Genomic DNA, 22,889 nt, shown 5'->3' with positions numbered 1-22,889 from the left:
ATTTGAGTTTTGTTTAAATGTTGTTGGACAGGAAGTGTGACTTGACAGTGTGACATGTTTTTCCACATGCTTTTCCATGTGAAATAACCCCTGGCAGGTCCTCCCTCAGTGCTTGTGAAGGAGAAGCTGAGGTACATGACGCACACTTCCCAGAGGAGGAAACTGAGTCTAGGAGAAGCTGGCACCAGCAGGACTGAGGAGTGCCCCTGGGGGTGCTCTCTGTGCTGAGGGCTGTTGTGGAATATTAGTTTAGGGTGTGTTACAATCATTTATGCTGTGGAACATTCGTTTAATGATGCAAAGATGTGCTGCATTCTTTTATGTTGTATTTATTTAACTTTGTGAAGCTGTGTTATCTTGCCTGCCTAAAACACCTAATAAAGAGCTGAACGGTCAACAGCCGGGCAGGAGAAAGGATAGGCGGGGCTGCCAGACAGAGAATAGAGAAAGAAGAGCTAGGAGCAAGAAGAAAAGGAGAGAGGGGTACCAGGGACCAGATACACAGCCAGCCACGGAGTAAGAAGGGAAGAAGGACACAGAGAATAAAAAAAAAAAAAAAATAAAAAGTCCAGAGGCAAAATGTAGAAGAGAAACTGGTTAATTTAAGAAAAGCTGGATAGAAAATAGCCAAGCCAAAACCAGGCACTCATAAATAAGAATAAATGTCCATGTGCTTATTTGAGATTTGGGTGGCAGACTCCTAAAGAGTAAATAAATAAATAAAATTTAAAAGAACCAACTACAGAGGGGGGCACTCCACACGCCTCTGCTGCTTCGCAGAGAAGGGACAAGCACACCCCGGCACTAATCTAGCACTAGCAAACTTACTACTGACGGTGCTGGAGCCTGCGCAGAAGTTAGAACCTGAAGAATCTGCTCCTTAGCCTTGGTTGCATTATGACTCAGCATTTGGGAAAGGAAACAGGGGGCAAGGCACTGCCTGTGTGACATTTTCCTTGTGTGCGTGTGCGTGTGCGTGTGCGTGTGTGTGTGTGTGTGTGTGTGTGTGTGTGTGGCAGCAGGAGGGGGGGTGGTGATGTCCTCCATATAGGGCTCCAGCTCGAGCCTATTTACTGAATGAGGCCTGACAGAAGGCTGAATAAAAAGCTCTCCACACCCCACCAAGGGCTGTCACAGCAGCCCAGCCTAGGCTCCAGGGGAACTTTGGCAAGCGGAAGAATCCTTTGTCTCCCGACTGTGACACAAGGGGGAAAAATCCCAAGTATTCAGCTGTGCAGCCCCACTCAAGCACGCCTTAATGGGGGAAGGTCTAAGGAGGAATGCAGTCTCTGAGACGGCCAGCAGCAAGCCCCAGTGCATTCCCACTGTACAAGGCTACACGCTTACTATGAATAGCATTCAAACAACAAACCAGAGATTGTGCTACCACCTTACCCAGTTTGCCAGTCACAACTGGTATGTTCTTTACTGGTGTGATCAAAGAGACATGGCTCTCCTCCTACAATTAAATGTGTCAAGAGAACATCCCTACTCTTCATGGTTACAGGAATAAGAATAAAGGCAATTTTAAACTAGCAAGTGAGGAGGGCCATGGAGGTCCCGCTCCAGCCCTAGCTCCGGCTGGTGACCTCCGAGTGGATTCCTGTTCAGGAGCTTAGCTTAGCTTTCACAGGAACTGGACTAGACCCATTTTTGTTTTGTTTTGTTTTGTTTTACATGGGAGCATGGATTTCTAGCAGGTACCATTCCTGCATCCCCCTAGGATTCCTTTCCCAATTACTTCAATAGCATTCACCTCCTACACTGTATTTCATGACTGGCAAAAATGCCATTAAATGCCAGTTCTTCAAAGGGCAGGTAGGGGTGAGGGGGACAGGGGAAATGCAAGCCTGCAGACCAGAGTTCAGATCTCTAGGACCCATGTAAAGCCAGATGCAGCTGCATGTATCTGTAATCCCAACACTCCTATAGCAAACAGGAAGTGGAGGCAGGAGCAGAAGAACTCCCGGAAGTTTGTAAGCTTCCTAACCTGGCAGATGCGGAGGCAAACAAGAAGGGAACCTTGTCTCAAGCAAAGGAGAGGGCAAGTGACAGACACACAAGGCTGTCCGCTGGCCTCTACACATGCATCATGAGTCCATGCTTACATATATGACACACATACACACCATACACACTGAAGACAAACAGGGCTTCAAAAGCACAAGTGCAGTAGGATACGGCACGGAGATACCATCTCAACAGCAAACTCCTTTCTTCTAAAATATATGCATGTGTAGTTGGGACGGGGAAGAATAGATGCTCATTAAATATTGAATTTTCCCGGTTTTCAAAGGTCATCATTAGGTGAGGAGCTGCTGGGGAAAGGAGAGGTTATTAAGGCAACCAGAAGTTATTGCTTAATGTGTACATAGTTTCAGATATGCAAAGAACATGTTTCTCACTTTACCTTAATAAAAAAAATCCATGCTATATTATTTGTGGGCGCGTGTGTGTGTGTGTGGTGTGTGTGTGCACACACACATATGCTGGCCATGGCTCATGTGTGGAGGTCAGAGGACAACTTGTGTGAATCAGCTTTCTCCTTCCACCACGTGGGCTCTGAGGATCCAGCCCAGGTCATCAGGCTTGGTTAAGAAACAAATGGATTCAAATTTTATCTTTTCTGGCCCCAGAATCTTCTGAATGTATTTTGCCTTCATTAATTAAAACAAAAGTTCTATTTGTGCTGGAGCCGGAACTCAGTGTTAGAGTACTTGTCCAGCACATGTGAAGTTTGAGAGCATTGTGTGTGTGTGTGGGGGGGGGGGGAAGATACCAGGGAGGAGAAAGAGGAGAAGGAGGAGAAAGACTGTATTTTAAAAAAATGGACATTATTTTCATCTTATACTAAATTTCTATCTTTAGAGTAGGCCAACTCAATTTTCCCTTTGGTTTCAGGCTTTCAGTGGTGAATGAACTTCTTTTCTTTAAGATATCCCATTTCATTATGACTTATGTGCAGTAAAATGCACAAATGTAAGATCGCAGTCTATATCACTTACTTTGATTGTTGGTGTGATGAAATTCCGTCCTGAAAGCACTGAAGGAAGCAAGGGCTTACTTTGGCTCACAGTTTGAATTCAGCCCATGATAATGGGGAGGCACAGTGGTGGGAGTGTGGGGTGACCAGTCTTTGCACTGACAGTCAGAAGATAGAGAGGTGGATGTTGGCACTAGCTCAATTCTCCCTTTTCTGTTTTATTAGATTAGGACCCTATGGGCAGTTGTCATCTACATTTAGGGTGGTAATGGATTAAATAAAAATGCTGCGGATCCCCAAGTGGCTGCAGTGAGTCCCATGAGGAGAGACAGATGGATGGGCACACCACGAGACCACACTACAGGACTCTGAAGGTAGCTGGTCCCAAGCAGAGAGCCACATGGCGGGCGAGAGACAGAGACATGGATAGGCACACCATGCAGAGTGAGGTTGGATATTTATTTAGTGGGTTATGGAGGGGAAAGGGGAGATGAGGCGAAGAGGAGAGAGAGACACAGAGAGAGAAACAGAAGGGGGAAGAGGAGAAGTGGGGAGAAGGGAGAGATCGAAGCTGCCTCTTTGAGAGGGAGACAGAAAAAGAAAGGACTCAGGCTGGAAGCTGAAGATTAGCTTACCTCAGCAGATGAGGGAGTGAGTAGGGGTGGCTTGTCTCTTAAAGGGACAGAACAGACCATTACAGGGTGGGTTTTCTTTCTTCAGTTAAACCTCTAAGACAAGCTCAAAGGTGTGTCTCCTAGGCAACTTCTAGCTCAATTAAGTTGGCCATCATATGTTCAATGACTTTAAGCAAACACATATAACCAGAAAACCTGGACCAGAAAGACATAGGATATTCCCATCACCTTACCAACCACAAAACAGCCCACTGTTGTGGTTTTTGTCACGAGTGATCAATTTCATCCACTTAAAAATCCACACAGTTAGAATTAAGCATACGTTCTTTTCACTTGCTTCCACTCAGCACGAGGCTTTTGTGATGCCATCCACGGAATGGTGTAATCACATCTTTATAATCATCTTGAAAATTTAGGCCTCCAGGATTTCTTTTTTGAGGGCTTCATTTAGGTCATTTTCTATAAGATGTTAAATTTTGGTCACTTAAATAAATTTGGAATGCTGAAGATGGTGGATAATAATTTACTTTATGACTCTAATATATTTATAGTTTTCTTTGGTTTCTTCTAATTTGTAACCAGAATAAAACTGAGGTTTTTTTTTGTTTTCCTTGCATAGTTCATTCACTTTTTCTCATTGACAGAGGTTTTCTGTCCCACCCGGTCCTTCAGAAGTTCAGTCCCAAAGGAACACACAGAGGTTCATATTAATTATAAACTGTTTGGCCTAGTAGCTCAGGCTTTTCTTATTAACTAATTCTTACATCTTATATTAGTCCATTATTCTTGTCTATGTTAGCCATGTGGTTTGGTACTTTTCTCAGCGAGGTAGTCACATCTTGCTTCCTCTGTGTCTGGGTGGTGACTGCAGACTGAGTCCTCTTCCCAGAATTCTCCTGTTCTCATTACCCCACCTCTACTTCCTGCCTGGTCGCCTTGCCTATACTTCCTGCCTGGCTACTGGTCAATCAGCATTTATTTAAAATACAAGGGACAGGATATAGACCATCGTCCCACAGCAGGGTTGTATGTGTTCTTTTGTGCTGATTTTTTTTTTATTAAGCATCAGGTCTCTGAGGTTCATCCACACTGTAATATATTTCAATATTCAGCACATTTTCCTTGTCAAGGTATATTCTGTCATGTTCTATACTACATTTTGTTTGTGCAGCCAATGCCATTTGGGTTTTTACATTTATCGATCAGTGTGAGGCAGCAAGGTCATGGACATTTAAGTCTTTGTGTATATATATTTTTGGGTACAGGTCATTGGTTTTACATTTTAATTATTATATTATTTTTAATTTTTATGTACATGTCAAGGGCCAGCCTCAACAAAAATACCTTTCTCCAGAGTGGAGGTGTGGGAATTTAGAACTATAATAAAGAGTACAAAGACATGAACAAAAATAATAAAACATAGAAGCATATAGGATAGTATTGGGAGAGAATTTTTCAGAGAGTACTGAAAATTCTCCCGTAAATTTCCAACTGGTTAATATACCCCTTACTCCAAAAGGTAGGAGTAAAACAAAAGACTGCATTGACATACCAATTGAAAGTCACGGAGCATATTCATCACACTTATGCCCTAGACCAAGCACTCGGTAGGAAAACCACTCCTTGGGTGGAATCCCAAGTTATTTCCAATAAAGGTAACTGAAACTTAGTTGGATTCTTAGACTTGTTTTAGGTAGGAACCAACTACTTCCCTATTTCAGGAGCACGAGGGCTGACAACTAGGCACACCTGTTGACAATAGCCTTGAGAGAGCAGAACTCTGTTTTACACCTAGGTGGGACTTTTGTTAGAAGCACAACAACTTTGAATTAACTAGAAACAAGTCCCAAACTCCCTGACCTTTGGCCTCTTTGGGCCTCCACATGTATGTGAGCACCTGCATGTATGTATGTTCACGTGGAGTGACAGGCAGTCGTGATCTGCTGGATGTGGGTGCTGGGAACTGAACTCAGGTCCTCTGTAAGAGCTGTATGCGCTCTTAACTGCTACGCCATCTTTCCAGCCCTGGATAATTCTATTTATTAATGTATATCATTGTACAAAGTGATGGGCTCCGTCAGGACATTTTCATGGAAGTATATCATGTATTTGGCCACATTAGTCCATATTATCCCTTCCTCGCCTCCCTTTTCCTGAACAGCTCCCTATGATGTTTGAGGAGGGTGTGTGTGTGCATGTGTAAAATCTAGGTTCATATAAAGGTGTTAAAATGTATTTTTTAACTGGCACATAAAAACATTAAAATTATATATATGCAGGGTACCATGTGACATTTCGATACATTTATATATTATAAATATTTAAATTGGGTTAAGAATACCTGTTTCCTCAAATCTACCATTTTCTTATGGTAAAGATATCAAACTCTTGCTGTATTTTGACCTTTGCAGGACACTAACATGATCAGAACTCCTGCTGTGCAGCACACCAAAATTTATCCCACAGTCTCTACCTCCTTCCTCGCCTTTTCCATCACTATCATCAGAGGCCAGACTGCCACAGAAGGGCTTTAAGTGACTGCATGATTTTATTTAAACACAAACTTATAAAAGACTGGAATCACATTTAATTTCTCTTCAATTGTCTACTCCATATACTTAGTAAGGAATTACATGACAAGGTATCTACTCATTATTCTGTCCATTCAAGATTAAGTTAAGGTTTAAAGCATGCTAAGGGCTGCCACATGCAGCAACCATTTGTCAGTCTTCAGTGAATTCAACAACAAAAGAGTAAATTGGGAATAGAAAACACAGTGAGTTGAATTATGCCACATCGTTTGAAAATCAAACTCAAGTCCTCTGCAAGAGCAGTACTTGCTTTTGACAGGTGAGCCAACTCTCCAGTCCACTGGAAATTTTCCTCTTGGGTCTCACAGAGGAGGGGACAGACTCAGGGCTTTCAAAATGAATATCTACTTCAGGTCCTGGCTTTCCCCTTTCCCTTAGGGGAAAGAATATAAGTTTTTTTTTCCCCAGTAATGGTTATATTTGGGTTTTCTTGGAAGCAGACCCTGAGACAAGACTTGGAAGGCAAGCCAATTATTTGGGAAGTAAATAACATTAACAGGTAAGTGGAAAAGACACGGAAAGGAAGAGGCACATCATCAAGCCAGCTATAATTACGGGCACCTGGTGCTTCATTCTGCAGGACATGCTGTGGGAGTTAGCACAAAAATACGTCAGAGTTCTCTCTAAAACTAGCTTCAGCAACTCCAGTCTACCATGGATGGAAGTTTGTTCCTGGTGACATTCATTCTGGTGGCCAAGGGGAGGCAAAATAAACGTTTTAAGCAAAGAGTTGCAATGGTGACGGTTGAAAGCCCCAATTGAGAAGTAAGGTAATGTGGGCATTCAGGTTCAAAGGATTAAGACGAAAGGGGAAAACATGAGAATTGAGGTGCAGGGACTCATTCTCTGAATGTTTCCCCAGGCCATCACATTTCCACACATTCAGGAAATATGAGCTGACTAAATATAATAGTGAGAGAATGGAATGACGTAGCTTTAAATCCTGCTCCATGAGGCTTTAGAAGAAAGCTTTCCTAGTATATAAAAATAAATCTTATTCTAATACAATAATAGCCTAACGTAGTGTCAGACCCACAAGTGCAAACCAGTATATATTTCTCCCTCTCTTGCTCTGACTCCCCTGTTGAAGAAGTCAGGTAGCAATCCCACTTAGTACCTAGGATCAGAAAGGAGCCACACAGCTCGTACCACTGGAAGGATGTCTAACTGGGCTGTTCTTCTAACAGGTCACATCCACTGACTTCCATGTGTAGGAGAAAGCATGGTGGGAGTCTTTTGAAAGAGCGCCAACAACTTGTTGAATTGTATACTCCAAGCCAAGAGCACCACCACGCAACTATGAATGCAACGCTAAAGAACATGGCTAATTCCTTTAACCTTCTCCTGCTGTCTTATTCTTAGGTTGATGGCTGCCTTCTTTGGGCTGGCTGGCTGCTCATTAGTATACACTCAAAAGCAAAAATATGAAAAGCAAACAATACACACTGGCGTAAGAGAAAGGGCCACACTATTTCCCCCTTCCCATCCTTAGACGGTTATTCATTGTCCAATTTTTCAATTATTTATGTCAATACCCAACATGTGTATTCATTTCTGGACACCACCTAGATGCTGGGTCTGAATTCCAGCAGCTCATTTCCCAGTTTCCATGAGACAAGTTCTAAAACTTCCAATGCCCCAGAGAACACCCACAAAATGACGAAAGCTTAAATTATACCCGAACATCTTTGTCTATTAAAAGTTTTGGATTTTAGAGGAAAGGAGGAGGACTGGGAGCACAGCTCAGGGTAGTATGTTTGCCTAGCACCATGGACACGCCAGCGCCATGTCGGGAATCAGCCTTGACAGAAATACCTCTTGCCAGGGTAGGGGCGTTGGGATTTAGAAATATAGTAAAGAATAAATATAAAGATGTTCTTAAAAATAATAAAACAGAAACATATAGAATAGTATTGGGAGGGAGCTCTAGTGAGTACTGAAATCACCTACACTTAATTTCCAATTGCATAAAATACCCCTGACCAGAAAAGGTAGGAGTAAGACAAAAAAAAAAAAACTGCATTAACATGATACAAGGAAATGAACAGGTCAGTTGAAGGCCATGGGTTACTTCCGTCCTTAAACATTCTGTTGCTAGAACCAAACAAGTGACACTTACACCTTAGGCCAAAACATTCTGTAGGCAAATTACTCCCTGGGTAGAATCCAAAGTTATCTCCAAGGGAACTAGGACCTTAGTTGGATCCTTAGGCTTTTGTTTGAGGTAGAAAGGTATCTACTTTTTTATTCCTGAAATACAAGGTCTGGATATTAGCCGCACCTGTTGGTAATAACCTTGAAGAGCAGAACTCTCTGGTCTAAATCCAGGCGGGACCTTTGTTTGAGGTAGAAACACAATAACCTTGAAGGAATAGAGGTAAGTTCCAACTCTCTGACCTTTGGTCAACTTGGAAGTAGGCTCACATTTTTTGGGCCTCCACAGCACCACACAAAAGAAAGGAGAAAGACAATTAGTTCTACAATAAGCAAACTTGTGGCTCAGAACAGAATTTAATAACCAAGGTGCTAAACACTTAGTCCAACTAAATCCACTTCATTTGCATAGTTCGGTTGTTTGATTGGTTAGTTTTGTTACTGTCTTTTTGGGGCGATTTTTTAGAAGATTTATCTATATGTATGTATGTATGTGTGCCCTGTGCAAGCTTATGTGCACAACATGTGTACAAGTACCTCTGGAGGGCAGAAGAGGGTGACAGGTCCCCTGGAACTGAGCTATAGGCAGTGTGAGCTGCCCAACATGGTGGCTGTTAGGAACAGAAATTCAGTCCTCTGAAAGGGCAATGTGCACTCTTAATCACTGAGCCATCTCTCCAGCCCCCTCCTCCATTTTCATCTCAAACCACTTTCTCTCTTGCTTAACAACCTCTGAGCATTGCTTGATTTTTTTTTTTTTTTGGTGAGTGGGAGATATTAAATTTATTTTTAATTAATTTATTTTTTATGCAATTTAAATACTAGCGAGGGGATGGTATACACATTGTGGAATAATGCTTTTGTACACTGAAAAGATTTGTCACTATATTGGTTTAATAAAACACTGATTGGTCAGTAGCCAGGCAGGAAGTATAGGTGGGGCAACCAGACTAGAAGAATTCTGGGAAGAGAAAAAGCAGAGACACAGTCACTAGCCAGGCACAGAGGAAGCAAGATGAGAATGCCTCTCTGAGTAAGGTACTAAACCATGTAGCTAAACATAGATAAGAATTATGAGTTATTTTAAGTTGGAAGAGCTGGTTAATAATAAGCCTGAGCTAATAAGTTAAACAGTTTAAAGTTAATATAAGCCCCTGTGTGTTTCTTTGGGACTGAATGGCTGCTGTTATGATCTGCTGGCCTGGTCTGTCCCCTGGGTACCTGTCCCTTTAAGAGACAAGCCTCATCCTCTCCTAACCCCTCCCCTTCTGCCAAGGGAAGCAGACATCTTGCCTCCTCCAGCCTGCTCTCTCTCCTTCGGTCTCTTTCCCAAAGAGGTTACTTCTGTGCTTGCTCTCTCCACTCCTCCTTTGTCTCTCTCCCTCTCTCTTCTTCCCCCTTCTCCACTTCCCCTTTTCCTTTTTCCTCCATAACCCACTAAATAAACTCTGATTCCCCACTTCTTATCTACTAGGTCTTAGTTCTTAGCTTAACACAGGGGAACTCTCCTCTCATCTGATTGAGGGTAAGCCCTGCTCTCCCTCTCTTGTACAGATATCATCACTCAGGGGCACACTGTATTGGTTTTGTTCTTAATAAAACTTACTACATCCTGGAATTGTCCTGTACAGACATTTCCTTTGCCATAGGGCAGGACATTAGTTCAGTGTTTCACTGTGAAATGGCAACTCAGGCCATGATATGGAAAACCGGACAGGTCCCATCTTTATTACATGTTATAGGAATAACCTGCTGCCGTCGGACCCCTGTAGCCCTTGCTGTCCTGGAACTCACTCTGTAGACCAGGCTGCTCTTGAATTCAGAGACCCATCTGCCCCTGCCTCTGAGTGCTGAGATTAAAAGTGTGTGCCACCACATCCAGCAGGATACTCCAGTTGTAAATGAAGTTTCAGGAAAGATGAGTCCCTTGCACATGGCCTCATGACCAGTGATAATGCTATGTTTATTTTCACTCAAAGCCATCCACCATCTGGATTGTGTATTTTGCTACACTTGACAGCCTTGCTCCAAATGATGAAAATATCAGAGATTACAAACATACCAAAGAGAACTTCTTAAAAATAAAGATTTAGATAAAATCTCAAAGGAAACATGCAGTTCAAAAGGGAGAGGGTCACAGCAATAGGTGGGAGGGAGAAAAAATGCAGATGACGTAAGTGCAAGTTCAAGCTCCGATGCCCAGGACAGAGTCCGGTCTGCCAAAGCATCCTGGGAAGGCAGGAAAGAAATGTCATTTCCATTCTGCGGTCAGATACCCCAGCTCCGCCTTTGTGGGAAAAAGTCACTAGAAGCGGGGAGCAGGATTTAGCAAAGACTCTTTGCATCCTTTTGCTGCATTGAGAAGTGCCTGGGAGGTCAGAGCGCAGGAGATGGATGGACTCCCCGGATGGACGGGGACGGACAGAGAACAACAACTCTGTGGCTCTCTGGATAAGATGCTCACTGTTTGGAACCACATCAAAGGCTGCCATGTGGAAGACTCTGTCTGCGGGTTAGCTCAGATCCAGAACGTCCTGGGAGGTTTTGTTGTTTTCAAAGATTGATAGAAAACCTCTTATTATGTGTCTCCAACGGCACTGTGGGCTCACTAAAATGAGATGAACATTTCTTCAATTAAGTTGTGTTCTCCGTGTAGGAGGGAAAGCTTGGGGGATGTGTTAGCTTTCAAAAAGAAGCAGAGTTTCTCACTGATGCTCAGATCCACTTGGCATCTAAGATCAGCTTGGTGTTTGAATAAAACCTTTCCCCATCCAACACTGAAAGGATCGCATCCTTGGCTGGTTTCTCAAAGCAAGCATGCCACACTTTAACCAAAGCTTGGGTAACCCACTAAAAGTGAAATAAAAACATGTGGTTCCCCTTTATGACTAATTTAATTCGATCTAACAGACATTTACCAAACATTTTACATGTGTGTGTGTGTATTATGATTAAAACTCAACCTGGCTGCTTTATTTTTCTCAGGCAGCAATTTGTTCATTTGATTTTTAATTTTGACTTTAAAGATGCAGTCCAGTATATTGGCCTCAAACTCACTATGTAGCCAAGGAAGACTTCAAATTCCTGATTTCCTGCCTCCACTTTCTGAAAGTTGGGATTACAGAGGTGCACCACCATGCCTAGTTTATACAGTGTTGGGTTTGAATACAGGGCTTCCTGCATCCTAGGCAACTCTACCAACTGAGCTATATGCCTGGCCTTCAAGCAGGGCTTTCTAATATCTTGTCTGCACACTACCCTACACAGCCTTTTAAGAAAATATTATTTTTTGGAGATAATATATTCCTTAAGTTGGCCTTGAATTTGCTATGCAGCCAAAGCTGATCCCCTGCCTCCACTTCCCAAGTACTATAATTACAAACGTGTGCCACCCAAACCAGATCAATTTTATGATCTGCTTTGATATTAGCCATTTTCTCTCTACTCCTGAGCATATTTTCTTAATTGCTATTCATAATTTCAGCACTATGGATAGCACGAAAGAAACAAAGAGGGGGGGGGCAGCAAGGGAAGGAAAGAACTGGAAGAGATACCTGTCTTCTAGGAAACAACAATCTAAAGGGTTCACACAAAAGCAAGAACACACTCAGCAGAAAGCAATTACTTTCTCGCTAGTTGTGCTTCACATACACGTACACGGACACCACAAATGCACACAAACACACACTGTGTCAGAAAGCACCTTGACAATACGTGGACTTTCTGTGCTTCAGAGTTTTTTTTTTTTTTCCCCAGTATAATACGGAAGTTGGATCACGTGACTGCTAAGGTTCTTTCCGGCTCTGAAATCCTATAAGCCACTTAAATTGAGAATTTTGTGTGTGAAGTGAGAGGTATTTGCCAGAGAAAACAGGATAACTCACAAGCACAAGTAAAACTCACGAGGCCTTAAAGAGACTGCAGTTCGTCCACAGACAGCTAAAAAGCAAAGAACTGTTTTTTTTTTTTTTTTTTTTGTTTTTTCGAGACAGGGTTTCTCTGTGGCTTTGGAGCCTGTCCTGGAACTAGCTCTGTAGACCAGGCTGGTCTCGAACTCACAGAGATCCGCCTGCCTCTGCCTCCCGAGTGCTGGGATTAAAGGCGTGCACCACCATCGCCTAGCTGCAAAGGACTGTTTTATTAGAAAACCAGGTGAACAAAGGTGCTCGAGAAAATGCTGGCAAAAGGGAGACAGAGCGAAAGCAGGAAGGTGGAGAATGACCAAGGAGGGGACACGCTTCTATTTAAGCGAAGCAGAGGTGTGTGTGTGTGTGTGTGTGTGTGTGTGTGTGTGTGTGTGTGTGTGTGTGTAGGACAAGAAGTGTCAAAGGAAAAGGATGGAAAACTAAGGAGAAAAATTCAGAAAACCCAGGGAATTGGAAAGGTCAGAAGAAGCATGATGACATATTTCTGTAAACCCAGTACCTAGGAGGCTGAGGTGAAGGATATCTGAGTAATAAACAGACACCTGTAATCCTAGCACCTATGAAAGAAAAGCAGAAAGATTAGGAGTTCAAAGTCAGCCTTGGCTCTGTGGCAAATTCAAGACTAGCCTGGGCTACAGGAGACCCTCTCAAATGAAGAGAAAGAGGAAGGAGGAGGAAAAAGAGGAAGAAGGAGGCAGAGAAGGAGGAAGAGGAGGAGGAGGGAGGAGGAGGAAGAGAAAAAAGAAGAGAAGAAGGAAGAGGAAAGAGAAGGAAGAGGAAGGAGGAGGAAGAAGAAAGAATAGCATGCTGATAACTTAACACTTTGAAGGAATCAAAAAAGATGGCCTTGGTGAGTCAGTCTAACCAGCCCAGAGTCTTAAGGAAATGCTTAAAAATTATTTCAAATTGAACTCAGGGACCATGGTTGGGGATCTGGTAATTAAACACTGTTTTACCGCAGAAGGAGTGAAACCAAGAGAGTTTTATGACTGAGGCTTGTGTGACAAAACCGAGGGGTGCCAGGAACACTGGAAAGGCAAAAAGTGCTGATTCTAGACAGAACCTCCAGAAATAATAACTGTTGCACAGCCACCTGGGCAGTTCTGTTCCCAGCCGTGGAAGGTTCGGTTCCCAGCCGTGGAAGGTTCAGTTCCTAGCCTGCCCACGTGTCCACTGGGTCTCATGGTACAGTAAAGTAACTGTTTCACTTTCAGACGGCAGGCAGACTGGACTGTTCTAGGGGATTCTCTACAGAGGTAGACTTGTAAGGAGAACCTACTACGACATTAGAAGAACGCAGTGAATAAATCCTTTCTAAAACGAACACTCTCAACAGGAAGCTGGGTATGTACAACGAAAATGCCCCTGGCTTTACACCACAAACAGTTTTAGAAAGACGGGGTTGGGGGAAGGGCTAATGAGTCAAGCCCTGCGCCTAAGGAGGCTGATTTGGCCTGAGAAGAAAAGCCCACGGGTGGAGAAAGGGGTGTCAGTGAGGAACAGTGAACGGTGGAAGTCACAGAAACTGAAGGAACGATAGGAGAAGGCAGCCCTGCCTACCACATCCATGAGCACGGATGAGACCAGTGATTTCCCCCCAGTTCCAAAGCCCATGTTATAAGAAGTCAAGACAATACTTCTCCAGTTAAATAAATCCATGAAAACACTTGCCAAAGTGGTAAGTGACGCGCGCATTTCATGGGTCTTAAACCCAGTCCTGTGGCTTACTAATGTGAATTCCTGGAAAGAAGTTGTGTCTCCAAAGCTTGCTGGATGGGTGAGAACTACGGGATGTGGAGAGGATGGGACGTTGCAGGCTTGGAGACTAATTATACTTTATCCTGGGTAGCAGCCACCTTTAGCCTCCAAAAATAGCCACTCCTTGCTCACCTGTGTCAAACCTAAGATCCCAGGACTAATAGATAACGTCATGGCACCTCAAGTGGGGTGAGGCTCAGCAGGATGGTAACATCTTGTTCAACAGTTCCTCAGATTGGGCCCCAGTTCCTCGTGAAGATCACTGAGGTACTAGAATTGGTGAAGTTACAGAACTCGAATGATTGACACACGGCGATGTCTTGGGATAGAGCCCGGAGCGCAGTAGGCTCCTGGCAGTGCCTGCAGCGGCTTGCTGTTACTGCAGTCACTACTGAGCGATGAGCCCCGGGAGCAGGTGCACCCTGGCATCAGGTGCAGCCGCTTTTCCCAGCTCCTGCACTGAGCAAATGACTCATAACCAAATCAGGCTGCCAACTTCCTGAACCATTGAATTGTCTGAGCGTCCACTTACAACCATCCTTTTTTAAAGGAACCCTTTCTATTTGAAGCTCACAGATTACAGAGGTTCGCCTCTCTGCCCCACCTTTCCTTTTCAAGGACATTAAATCCCAAAGAAAGCAACTAGAAAATAATCTTTTATTACATCCCCTTTGTAGTTTCTGTCCTCCCCCCCCATTCATTTTCCTGTTTTGTTTTGTACCCAAAGAAAAGTGATATGTCATGCATTATACTGGCATCTATACCCTGGCTGCCTGCAACTGTGCGCGTAACGTGTACGTGCCTTTCCTAAGACTTAGTGTGTCCTGTCTCTTCCCTTCCCCCGCAGCAGGGAACCACCCTACCTTAGAGAACACTGGGCATGCTCAGCAGTGTGCAAGTCCATTAGGTACTTGTATTCACTGGCTCAGACAGAAGATCTGAAATCAATCTCAGCTTCTAAGTGTCACGCTAGACCAGAGGTTCTCAACCTGAGGGTCGCGACCCCTGTGGGTATGGACTGGTCCCTTCACAGGGGTTGCATATCAGCCTGAAAATAAGATATTTATATTACAATTCATAGCAGTAGCAAAATTACAGTTATGAAGTAGTGATGAATTAATTTGATGACTGGAGGTCACCACGACACATGAGACCGTATTAAAGGGTCGCAGTGTTAAGAAGGTTGAGAACCACTGCTCTAGACTCTTCCCTGGTTCTACCTTCAATCTATGGACTTTCACTAATACTTAAATATGCTGAGCTAGGGAAAATGACACCCTCTCTTCCCAAAGGCATCCATTGTAATCCCTGGACCTTGTGATCATGTTACACTATATAGCCGAGGGAGAATCAAATGGAATTAAAGCTATTAATCAGGTGGTTATGTGGTTTTCCTCCTCTCCCCCCTTTTTGGTTTCTCAAGACAGGGTTTCTCTGTAACAGCCCTGGCTGTCTTTGAACTCACTCTATAGACCAGACTGGCCTCGAACTCACAGAGATCCACCTACCTCTGCCTCCTGAGTGTTAAGATTAAAGGCGTGCACCACCACCACCCAGGTCAGGCAGTTTTCAAATAGGAACATTCTTAGTAGGCCCAATAAAATCACAAGGGTTTTCTATAAGTTGACAAAGGGCTTGAGGCACTTGTGTGGCATGCATGATGCTGCATTTGACCCCTAGAACTATAAATAAACTAAATAACAAAGTAGAAGTGAGGCAGAGTTAGAGGGTGGAGTAATAAATGAGACTCAGGTTGTTGTGGTTTCTTTGAAGGAAAAAGGGGACCAGGCACCAGGGAATGTGGGCCTCTAGAACTGAATGGGAGAGGAAACAGTCTCTCCTGGAGCCTCCAGAGGGGAGTCTGACCCAAAGATGCTTCTGTTTTAGCCTAGTGAAACTTGTGTTTCACTTCTGTCCTTCAGGGCTATAGATCAGTAAGCTTGCATTGTGTTAAGTTGCCAAACTTGGAGTAATTTGTTATAGCAGCAATAGGAAACAGATACACACCTAACCTCTGGGTATGTGTCTAGCTTTCTCCATCTCATGGGAACTCTGTTTTTCTGTGATGACTACATGTCATGGGAGTATAGAAGAGAGACCAGGCCACTGAGCTGGAATATGAGAAATCTGAGGCGGGGGGGGGGGGGGGGGGGGGGGGGGGGGGGGGGGGGGGGGGGGGGGGGGGAGTGTGGGAACGAAGGGCTTTGCTTGCCGCACAAGGTGGGGAAAGATGTTCAAAGGCTTTGGTGCGAGGCGAGCTTCAAATGTCTTTAGTGCAAGTGAGGGTCAGAGTTTTAAATCGAATTGCGTTTTCTGTTGCCTTCCATTGAAACAGAAAGGGAAATGACTGTTGGCCATATTAGAAAAAGCAGATTATACTCTTGTGTGGATACTGCCTTCCCTTTCCCTTCTGACTGCTTTTTTTTTATGAGTACTGTCTGCACGTATGTCTGTATGCCAGAAAAGGGCATCAAATTCCATTATAAATGGTTATAACTCACCATGTGGTTGTTGGAAATTGAACTCAGGACCTCTGAAAGAGCAGCTAGTGCTCTTAACCACTGAGGCATCTCTCCAACCCTCCTGGTTGCTTCTTAATGGCTGGGAATTAGACAAAGTAACAAGTCGCCTTGATCATGCCAATAGGACATCACTCTGGGATGGAGGTAGGAAAATGGAAGAAACTTGTATCTAGCAATATAAAGAGCCACTGTCCAGTTCAGCATATGCTCAGACTGTGATGTGGGAGAAATATAAACGCTGTGATTGTTTAAATAGATGCAGACAAACCTCCTCCTATTCCGGCTGGAATGTGATCTGCCCTACAGGCTCCTGTGTGGGAATACGTGGTCCTCAGCTGTTTTGAGATATTATGGAACTGTTGAGACTGTGGCCTAGGTAGAAGAGGATGGGCCTTGACATTGATATCACCTTCTGGTTTCCTGCCTCCTGGCCCGTTGAGATGTGAGCAAACCATAGTGCAAGCTGATGCCACCACAGAGTGGTCTCCCCAACCACTATGAGATGTAAGCAAGCCAGCTGCAAGTCACTGTCTTCCTAGCCACTCTGCAACCTGTCTTAGTTGGGGCACTGGAGAATTCTGCATCTTTATCCGAAGGCAACAGGAAGTGAACTGAGGCACTGGGCAGTACCTTGAGCATAGGAGACCTCAAAGCCCACCCTCTAGTGATGTAATTCCTCCAACAAGACCACACCTACTCCAACAAAGCCATACTTCCTAATAGTACCACTCTTTTGGGGGGCTATTTTCTTTCAACACACTTCTTTCTCTTGGGCTTATTCTACTATCTGTTAGCTCTCCTCGGCAGGTATATCTCTGATATCTCCAACATCTTGGGGTCTCCAAGGCAATCTAGACTTCAACCTCACAGCTTCACACAATGACCTCTCTAGGCCTCCATTCAGGGACACCCCTGACACATGCCTGGCCTTAGCAACTTTCCTTATTCATGCAGGTAAATTTCATAGCCCCTTTCTTCTATCCTTAACTCCAGAACCACATAGCTGAAGCTGCCAAGCTCTGCTGCTTTCTGGGGCTGGAACATGGCCCCCTTGTTCAGTTACATCTTCACCAGCTTTCTGTTTTCGATGGTTTCCTTCAATGACTAAGTTTGGCTGTTTTGAGACTTGCTCTGTAGACCAAGTTGGCCTCAAACTCAGAGATCCTTCTGCCCCTGCCTTCCAAGTGCTGACATTAAAAGCATGCACCACCACACCCAGCTAAGTTTTTTTTTAATTCCTCTTCAAAAGTTGGAAATTTAGCTGGGTGGGATCTTGCCCCAAGATCACCACTCTATCTCATTTCTTAATCTGTTTATCTTCTTGAACGCAGGGTTTAGCTCCATTCCACTCCCTGGTGCTCCTTTTCTCCTCAAATTATTTTCAAATTATTTTGTTCTTTTTAATTATAAACCTGTGTAAGAGTAATAACCTCACAACATAGTCAATACCAGCCTGTTTTGAGATTTCCTCTGCCAAGAGAATTAATCCAAATCTCTTCACTTTCACCTTGGGCAGACTCTGGACAAGGGCAAGAAGCAGCCACTTTTATCACCAAAATATCACAAAGATGATCTCTAGGCAACATACTATAACTCTTCTCCTCTGAAACCTCTTAAGCCAGCCCCTCAAATTTCAAATCACTCTTAGCATGTCTTCCATGCTCCTACTGGTATGTCCCATTAAGCTTTCCCTAACCCAAACTCCCAAGGTCTAAATTCGCCCAAACAAAAGCATGGTTCAGGCCATCACAGCAATACTCCCATCCCTGGTACCAACTTCTGCCTAGTTAGGGTTTCTGTTGCTGTGAAGAGACACCATGACCAAGGCAACTCTTACAAAGGAAAAAATTTAATTGAGGTGGGCGCTTACATTTTCAGAGTGTAGTCCATCACTGTCATCATGGTGGAGAGGGGTATGGTGACTCAGAATATGGTGGCCTGCAGGCAGACACGGTGCCGGAGAATTCTACATCTTGATTCAAAGGCAACAGGAAGTGAACTGAGACTTTGGGTAATACCTTGAGCACATATAAGATCTCAAAGCCTGCCCCCTAGTGATGCACTTTCTCCAGTAAGACCACACCCACTCCAACAAGGCCACACTTAGTAATAGTACTACCACTGCCCTTGGGAACCATTTTCTTCCAAACCATGGATAGATTGTATTCCCAAAACTGTGCACCGAAAAAAGCTCTTCCTTCCTTAAGCTGCTCTCTCAGATACTTTGTCATTGAAGTAAGGAAACTGATTAGCATATTGAACACAAAAGTCTCCTAGGATAAGGAAGAGCAATAACCATAATATTTATCAGATATTATACTACCCTCATAGTCGCATTGAATCTCTGTCAGTCCACTGAGTAAAGAGTGTGATGTCCACATCCTGCAGATACCAGCAGGTTGTATCCACCCAGTAGAGGTGGCATCAGACCTCTCCAAGAGACACCAGCATTCTCATGAACACATGCATGGATTTTAATCATTGAAAGTCTGCGAGGTTGTGCAATCAGGTTTAAGATGTAGACCCCCCCCCCCCAACGGCCATTTTTCGAGACAGGGTTTCTCTATGTAGCCCTGGCTGTCCTGGAGCTCACTCTGTATACCAGGCTGGCCTGGAACTCACAGAGATCCACCTGCCTCTGCCTCCTGAGTGCTGGGATTAAAGTCGTGCACCGCCACCACCCGACTAAGATGCAGATATTTTAAAACACATCTGCTATAGGAATTCTCAGTTGTTTTACCCAACACTTAATCTGCTTCATTCATAAAAAGAACCACTTTTTTTTTTCAAACAGAAGTAAAGAATCCTTAAACTTTTCAAAGAGTAGGACCCTATTCAGAATTCATGAGCGAAACCCTCGCCAGTCTAAACTAGTCATGGTCATTAATTTCCTTTTGCTATCTACAGGACAGCTGTGGGGTGCAGTTCTGGTCGATGAGAAACAAGCGAAAGTCTAAGGAGAAAGCAAAAAGCTCCAAACCTGCCTGGAATGACGATGCAATACTGGAGGTGCAGCAGTCACCGTGCAAGTAAGAATGGCAGATGGAAGGTCTAAGCGGAATTCGTGATTTGATTAAGCTGTCTCCATGCCTAACAGCTGACCTCTGCCTAGACTTCTTGTAGTTGGAGAAAAAACAAGCTCCGATTTACATGGGCCGTGAAAACAGGGCTTTGATTTTTCAACACCTGAGATCCTTCCTAGTGGATGCATACACGTATCCTCGGTTTTCCTTGAGAAAGTCACACAGCCTGCACGATGCCCTGCATACCTAGGGCCAGCTGCTGTCTTTCCCAGTCCTCCGGACTCATCCACACTACGATTACTCTGGACTTCCTCAAAACACACACCTGGGTTGGGGGTGGGGGTAGGGTGGTAACCTTACCAGATGACAGAGTTCAAATTCAACACAGTGTTTCTTCCTCCACCCTCAAACTCAAAAGAATTTCTCCCTCAATTACAAATGTCTCCTTGGGGATGGGGGTTGTGGGGGGGGGGGTAATTTCCTGAACGCCCTTAAATATCCCATTGCTGTTGACTGTTACTAATCTGTAATTTGAAAATAAATATTATAACAAGTGTATGAATGTCTGCTGTTTCAGAGAAACAAAGGAAAACTCTAAAGCGTAAAAAATCCAAAAGATCAATCACGGGATCACTTGGTTCCGAAATTAGACCTACAATACACAGACAGAAGAAGGGTTTTATCTATACTAAAAGTCGATTCATTTCCTTCTGTGTATAAAGCGATCAATTCTCCAAAAATGTTTGTTTGTTTGGTTTTTGAGACAGTCTGGCTAACTTGCTCTGGGCTGATAATCTTGCCTCTGTGTCCCCTGCTGGGTTTGGTGGCATGCACCACCACACTTGGGCTAATGATCTAAAATTATAAGAATATTTAAAATATTTTAAAGCTGGGTATTTTTGGTTGAAAGGAGAGGTTTTCCCTGACTGTGAACTATGCCATGGCCTTCCAATGTTGCTGATCTTTAATCAGGTTTACAACAGAAGGTTCATTTGGGAACTGATCTAGCATTTCATACACAAAAGGAGATTAGCCAGCAAATGAACACATTTTCCTGGGGATTTCGCTGGATAAATGACACACTTTTCTTCCAAACACCAAGCTATCCAAAAACATTTCCACACACTCAGAAATGCATGAAACAACAAATTAAGTGGTATTCAGGCAATGCCCAGGAGGGTTTTTGGTTTGTTTTTTTTCCCCCTAGTTTCCTACGACTTAAAAAGTTGCAAACAAAACAAAACATAAGTTCGATGAAGACAACACTGAGCAGAAAACTTACCTTGGAAATGATTAACGGTTCTCCATGCTCCAGGCCACCTTTCAGGGTGAAGCCCCAGGGAGCCCCTCCCTCTAGGAGCGCTTCCAGATAAACGAACCTCTCCTTGGGGGTCCTGCCGGGGTTTGGTGTGGAGCTAGGCTCCTCCAAGTTCTCAGGGGTCCTCATCACGCCCGACACATGGTCAAGTCGGCTTCTGTTTAAAGTGCCTGACCCAGATGGAGGCGAGCGGAGCCTAGCGCGGAACCCGCGGGCGGGGAGAAACGCAGGCAGCCGGGGTGGTGTGGCTCGCGGCCCCCCGGGGATGCGGACCCGAGGCCCAGCCGTCCGTGCTTCTCCGGGTAGATCTGCCGGAATGCAGGGCTCTCGCGGAAGTCCCCAAGTGGGGTCTGCCCACTGCGTTCGCACCGACGTCCTCCAGGGTCACCGCAGACTGCTTTAGTTCGCACACGCGCCAGAGCCTTTTCTGTGTGTGTGTGTGTGTGTTCTACCGAGAAAAGTGATTTAAAAAAAAAAAAAAAAGTCTTTCACGCAGCGGTGTAGGAAGAAAGCGGCGCGGCAGAACCGCAAAGAGTACCTCCTTTTTGATTGATCATCGACCCTTTCTTCCTCCGCGAGTGAAATTTACCATGACAATAGCCCCCGCCCTCCGCTGAAACCGCGTTTAAAGAAAGCGGGCGCTAGTAGTGATCCTGTTGCCTTCGGAATTTTCGATCGTGTCCCCAGGGGCGGAGAGGCTGTCTGAAAACTTTGTACCCATTTTTGTCAAGCATTAGTTAGTTAGTTCATCATTTGTTTCTCGTGTTGGGGGAGGTTTGCAAAAGGGAAGTAGGGGGTTGGGGCGCGTAAATTCTTAGTGGAGGGCGGGGGAAGCCATCCCCAAATCTCAGCAAGGCAACGCGCTTTTTTTCTTTGGCATATTTTTTTAGCGAACGTGGTTCCCTCTGCAGCCGCCCGGAGTTAAAGAGTGCGGTTGGCGGAGGCCAGCAGCAGCATCGCGCGACCTTGGGGCTCGAGCGCGCTCAGCAGAATTCAGCCACAAAGACCTGGCAATAAGAGTTGGCCTACAGTCGATAACACCGAAGATGCTGAAAAATACAGTACAGATGGCTATAAATAGTTACCAGAAGAGCCCCGCCCCTTACTAATTAAAGCAGAACTTCACGCGGGCAGGCCTTGGTATTTTGAAAATCCCTCCAGGCACTTCTGCTGGGCAGTCAAGTCGGAGACGCTGAAGCTAAGCGGTTTGGGCTAACATTCAAGTGTCAAGGGCTTTATTGATTTCATTGGAAGAATATGCCACAGGCTATATAGGACCAGCTTCCCCAGTGAAATTGCTTCACTGTGCAAACTAAGGAAGGCTTTTTCTGCCTTTGATTTATGTATGTATGTATGTATGTATGTATGTATGTATGTATGTATGTATGTGACAGGGTTTCTCTGTAGCTTTGGAGCCTGTCCTGAAAATAGCTCTGTAGACCAGGCTACCTTCAAACTCACCCTTTTTCTGCCTTTGACTATGGTCGCCCCCACAACCTGTTTTTCACTGTTCTGTGCCAGGTATTTACAACTGAATGTTACTGACTTCAGGTTATCAGTGTAACCTTGTAATAATATATATAACATCCAACATTGGTTTCCACCCCGAATTTGAGCAGTATATGATAGCTCTTTGTCTTGCCCAGAATCCTGTGCTCTAAAATTATTGGAACAAATTAGAATTCTTTTCAAAGAATATGTTTATCCAAAGTTTTTCTATTTAAAGTTGTGTTAAGTTGGGTTTTATTTTTGGAAACCAAAGTTAAAAGCTGTAGGGTTGTGATAAAAATGTGATTTTGGTGTTTTTTATTTACACATAATGAAAAGGAGATATTGAGAAGCAAATAGGATTGTGATGCTGGAGGGATACCGAAATATTGGGCCGGCTAAATGGCTTAGTAGGTAAAGCACACAAGCTGAGTTAGCCTTACGGCACCCGGCCCATTCCTGGAGCCCACATAAAAACCCAGAGGCTGTGG

General features: G+C 44.2%; 1 protein-coding gene across 2 annotated transcripts in view; it reads right to left on the bottom strand.

Moving 5' to 3' along the window:
* Shroom3 (shroom family member 3) overlaps positions 1-21,594 on the bottom strand; it is a 266,607-nt gene extending 245,013 nt beyond the window's left edge. Inside the window, exon 1 of one of the 2 annotated variants that reach the window (XM_050149696.1) lies at positions 20,875-21,594. In XM_050149696.1, the coding sequence (XP_050005653.1) occupies positions 20,875-21,039 (165 nt within the window). In that variant the 5' untranslated portion in view covers positions 21,040-21,594. The remainder of the gene's footprint in view (positions 1-20,874) is intronic. The other variant, XM_050149695.1, reaches the window with a different exon arrangement.
* Positions 21,595-22,889: the final 1,295 nt, after the last annotated feature.

This window comes from Alexandromys fortis, unplaced genomic scaffold, assembly GCF_014885135.2.
Source record: "Alexandromys fortis isolate MF-2015 unplaced genomic scaffold, M_Fortis_MF-2015_v1.1 scaffold_0, whole genome shotgun sequence".
NCBI classification, from domain to species: Eukaryota; Metazoa; Chordata; class Mammalia; order Rodentia; family Cricetidae; genus Alexandromys; species Alexandromys fortis.
The sequence above is the reverse complement of the archived record's forward strand: the minus strand, read 5'-3'. Positions and strand labels throughout refer to the sequence as shown.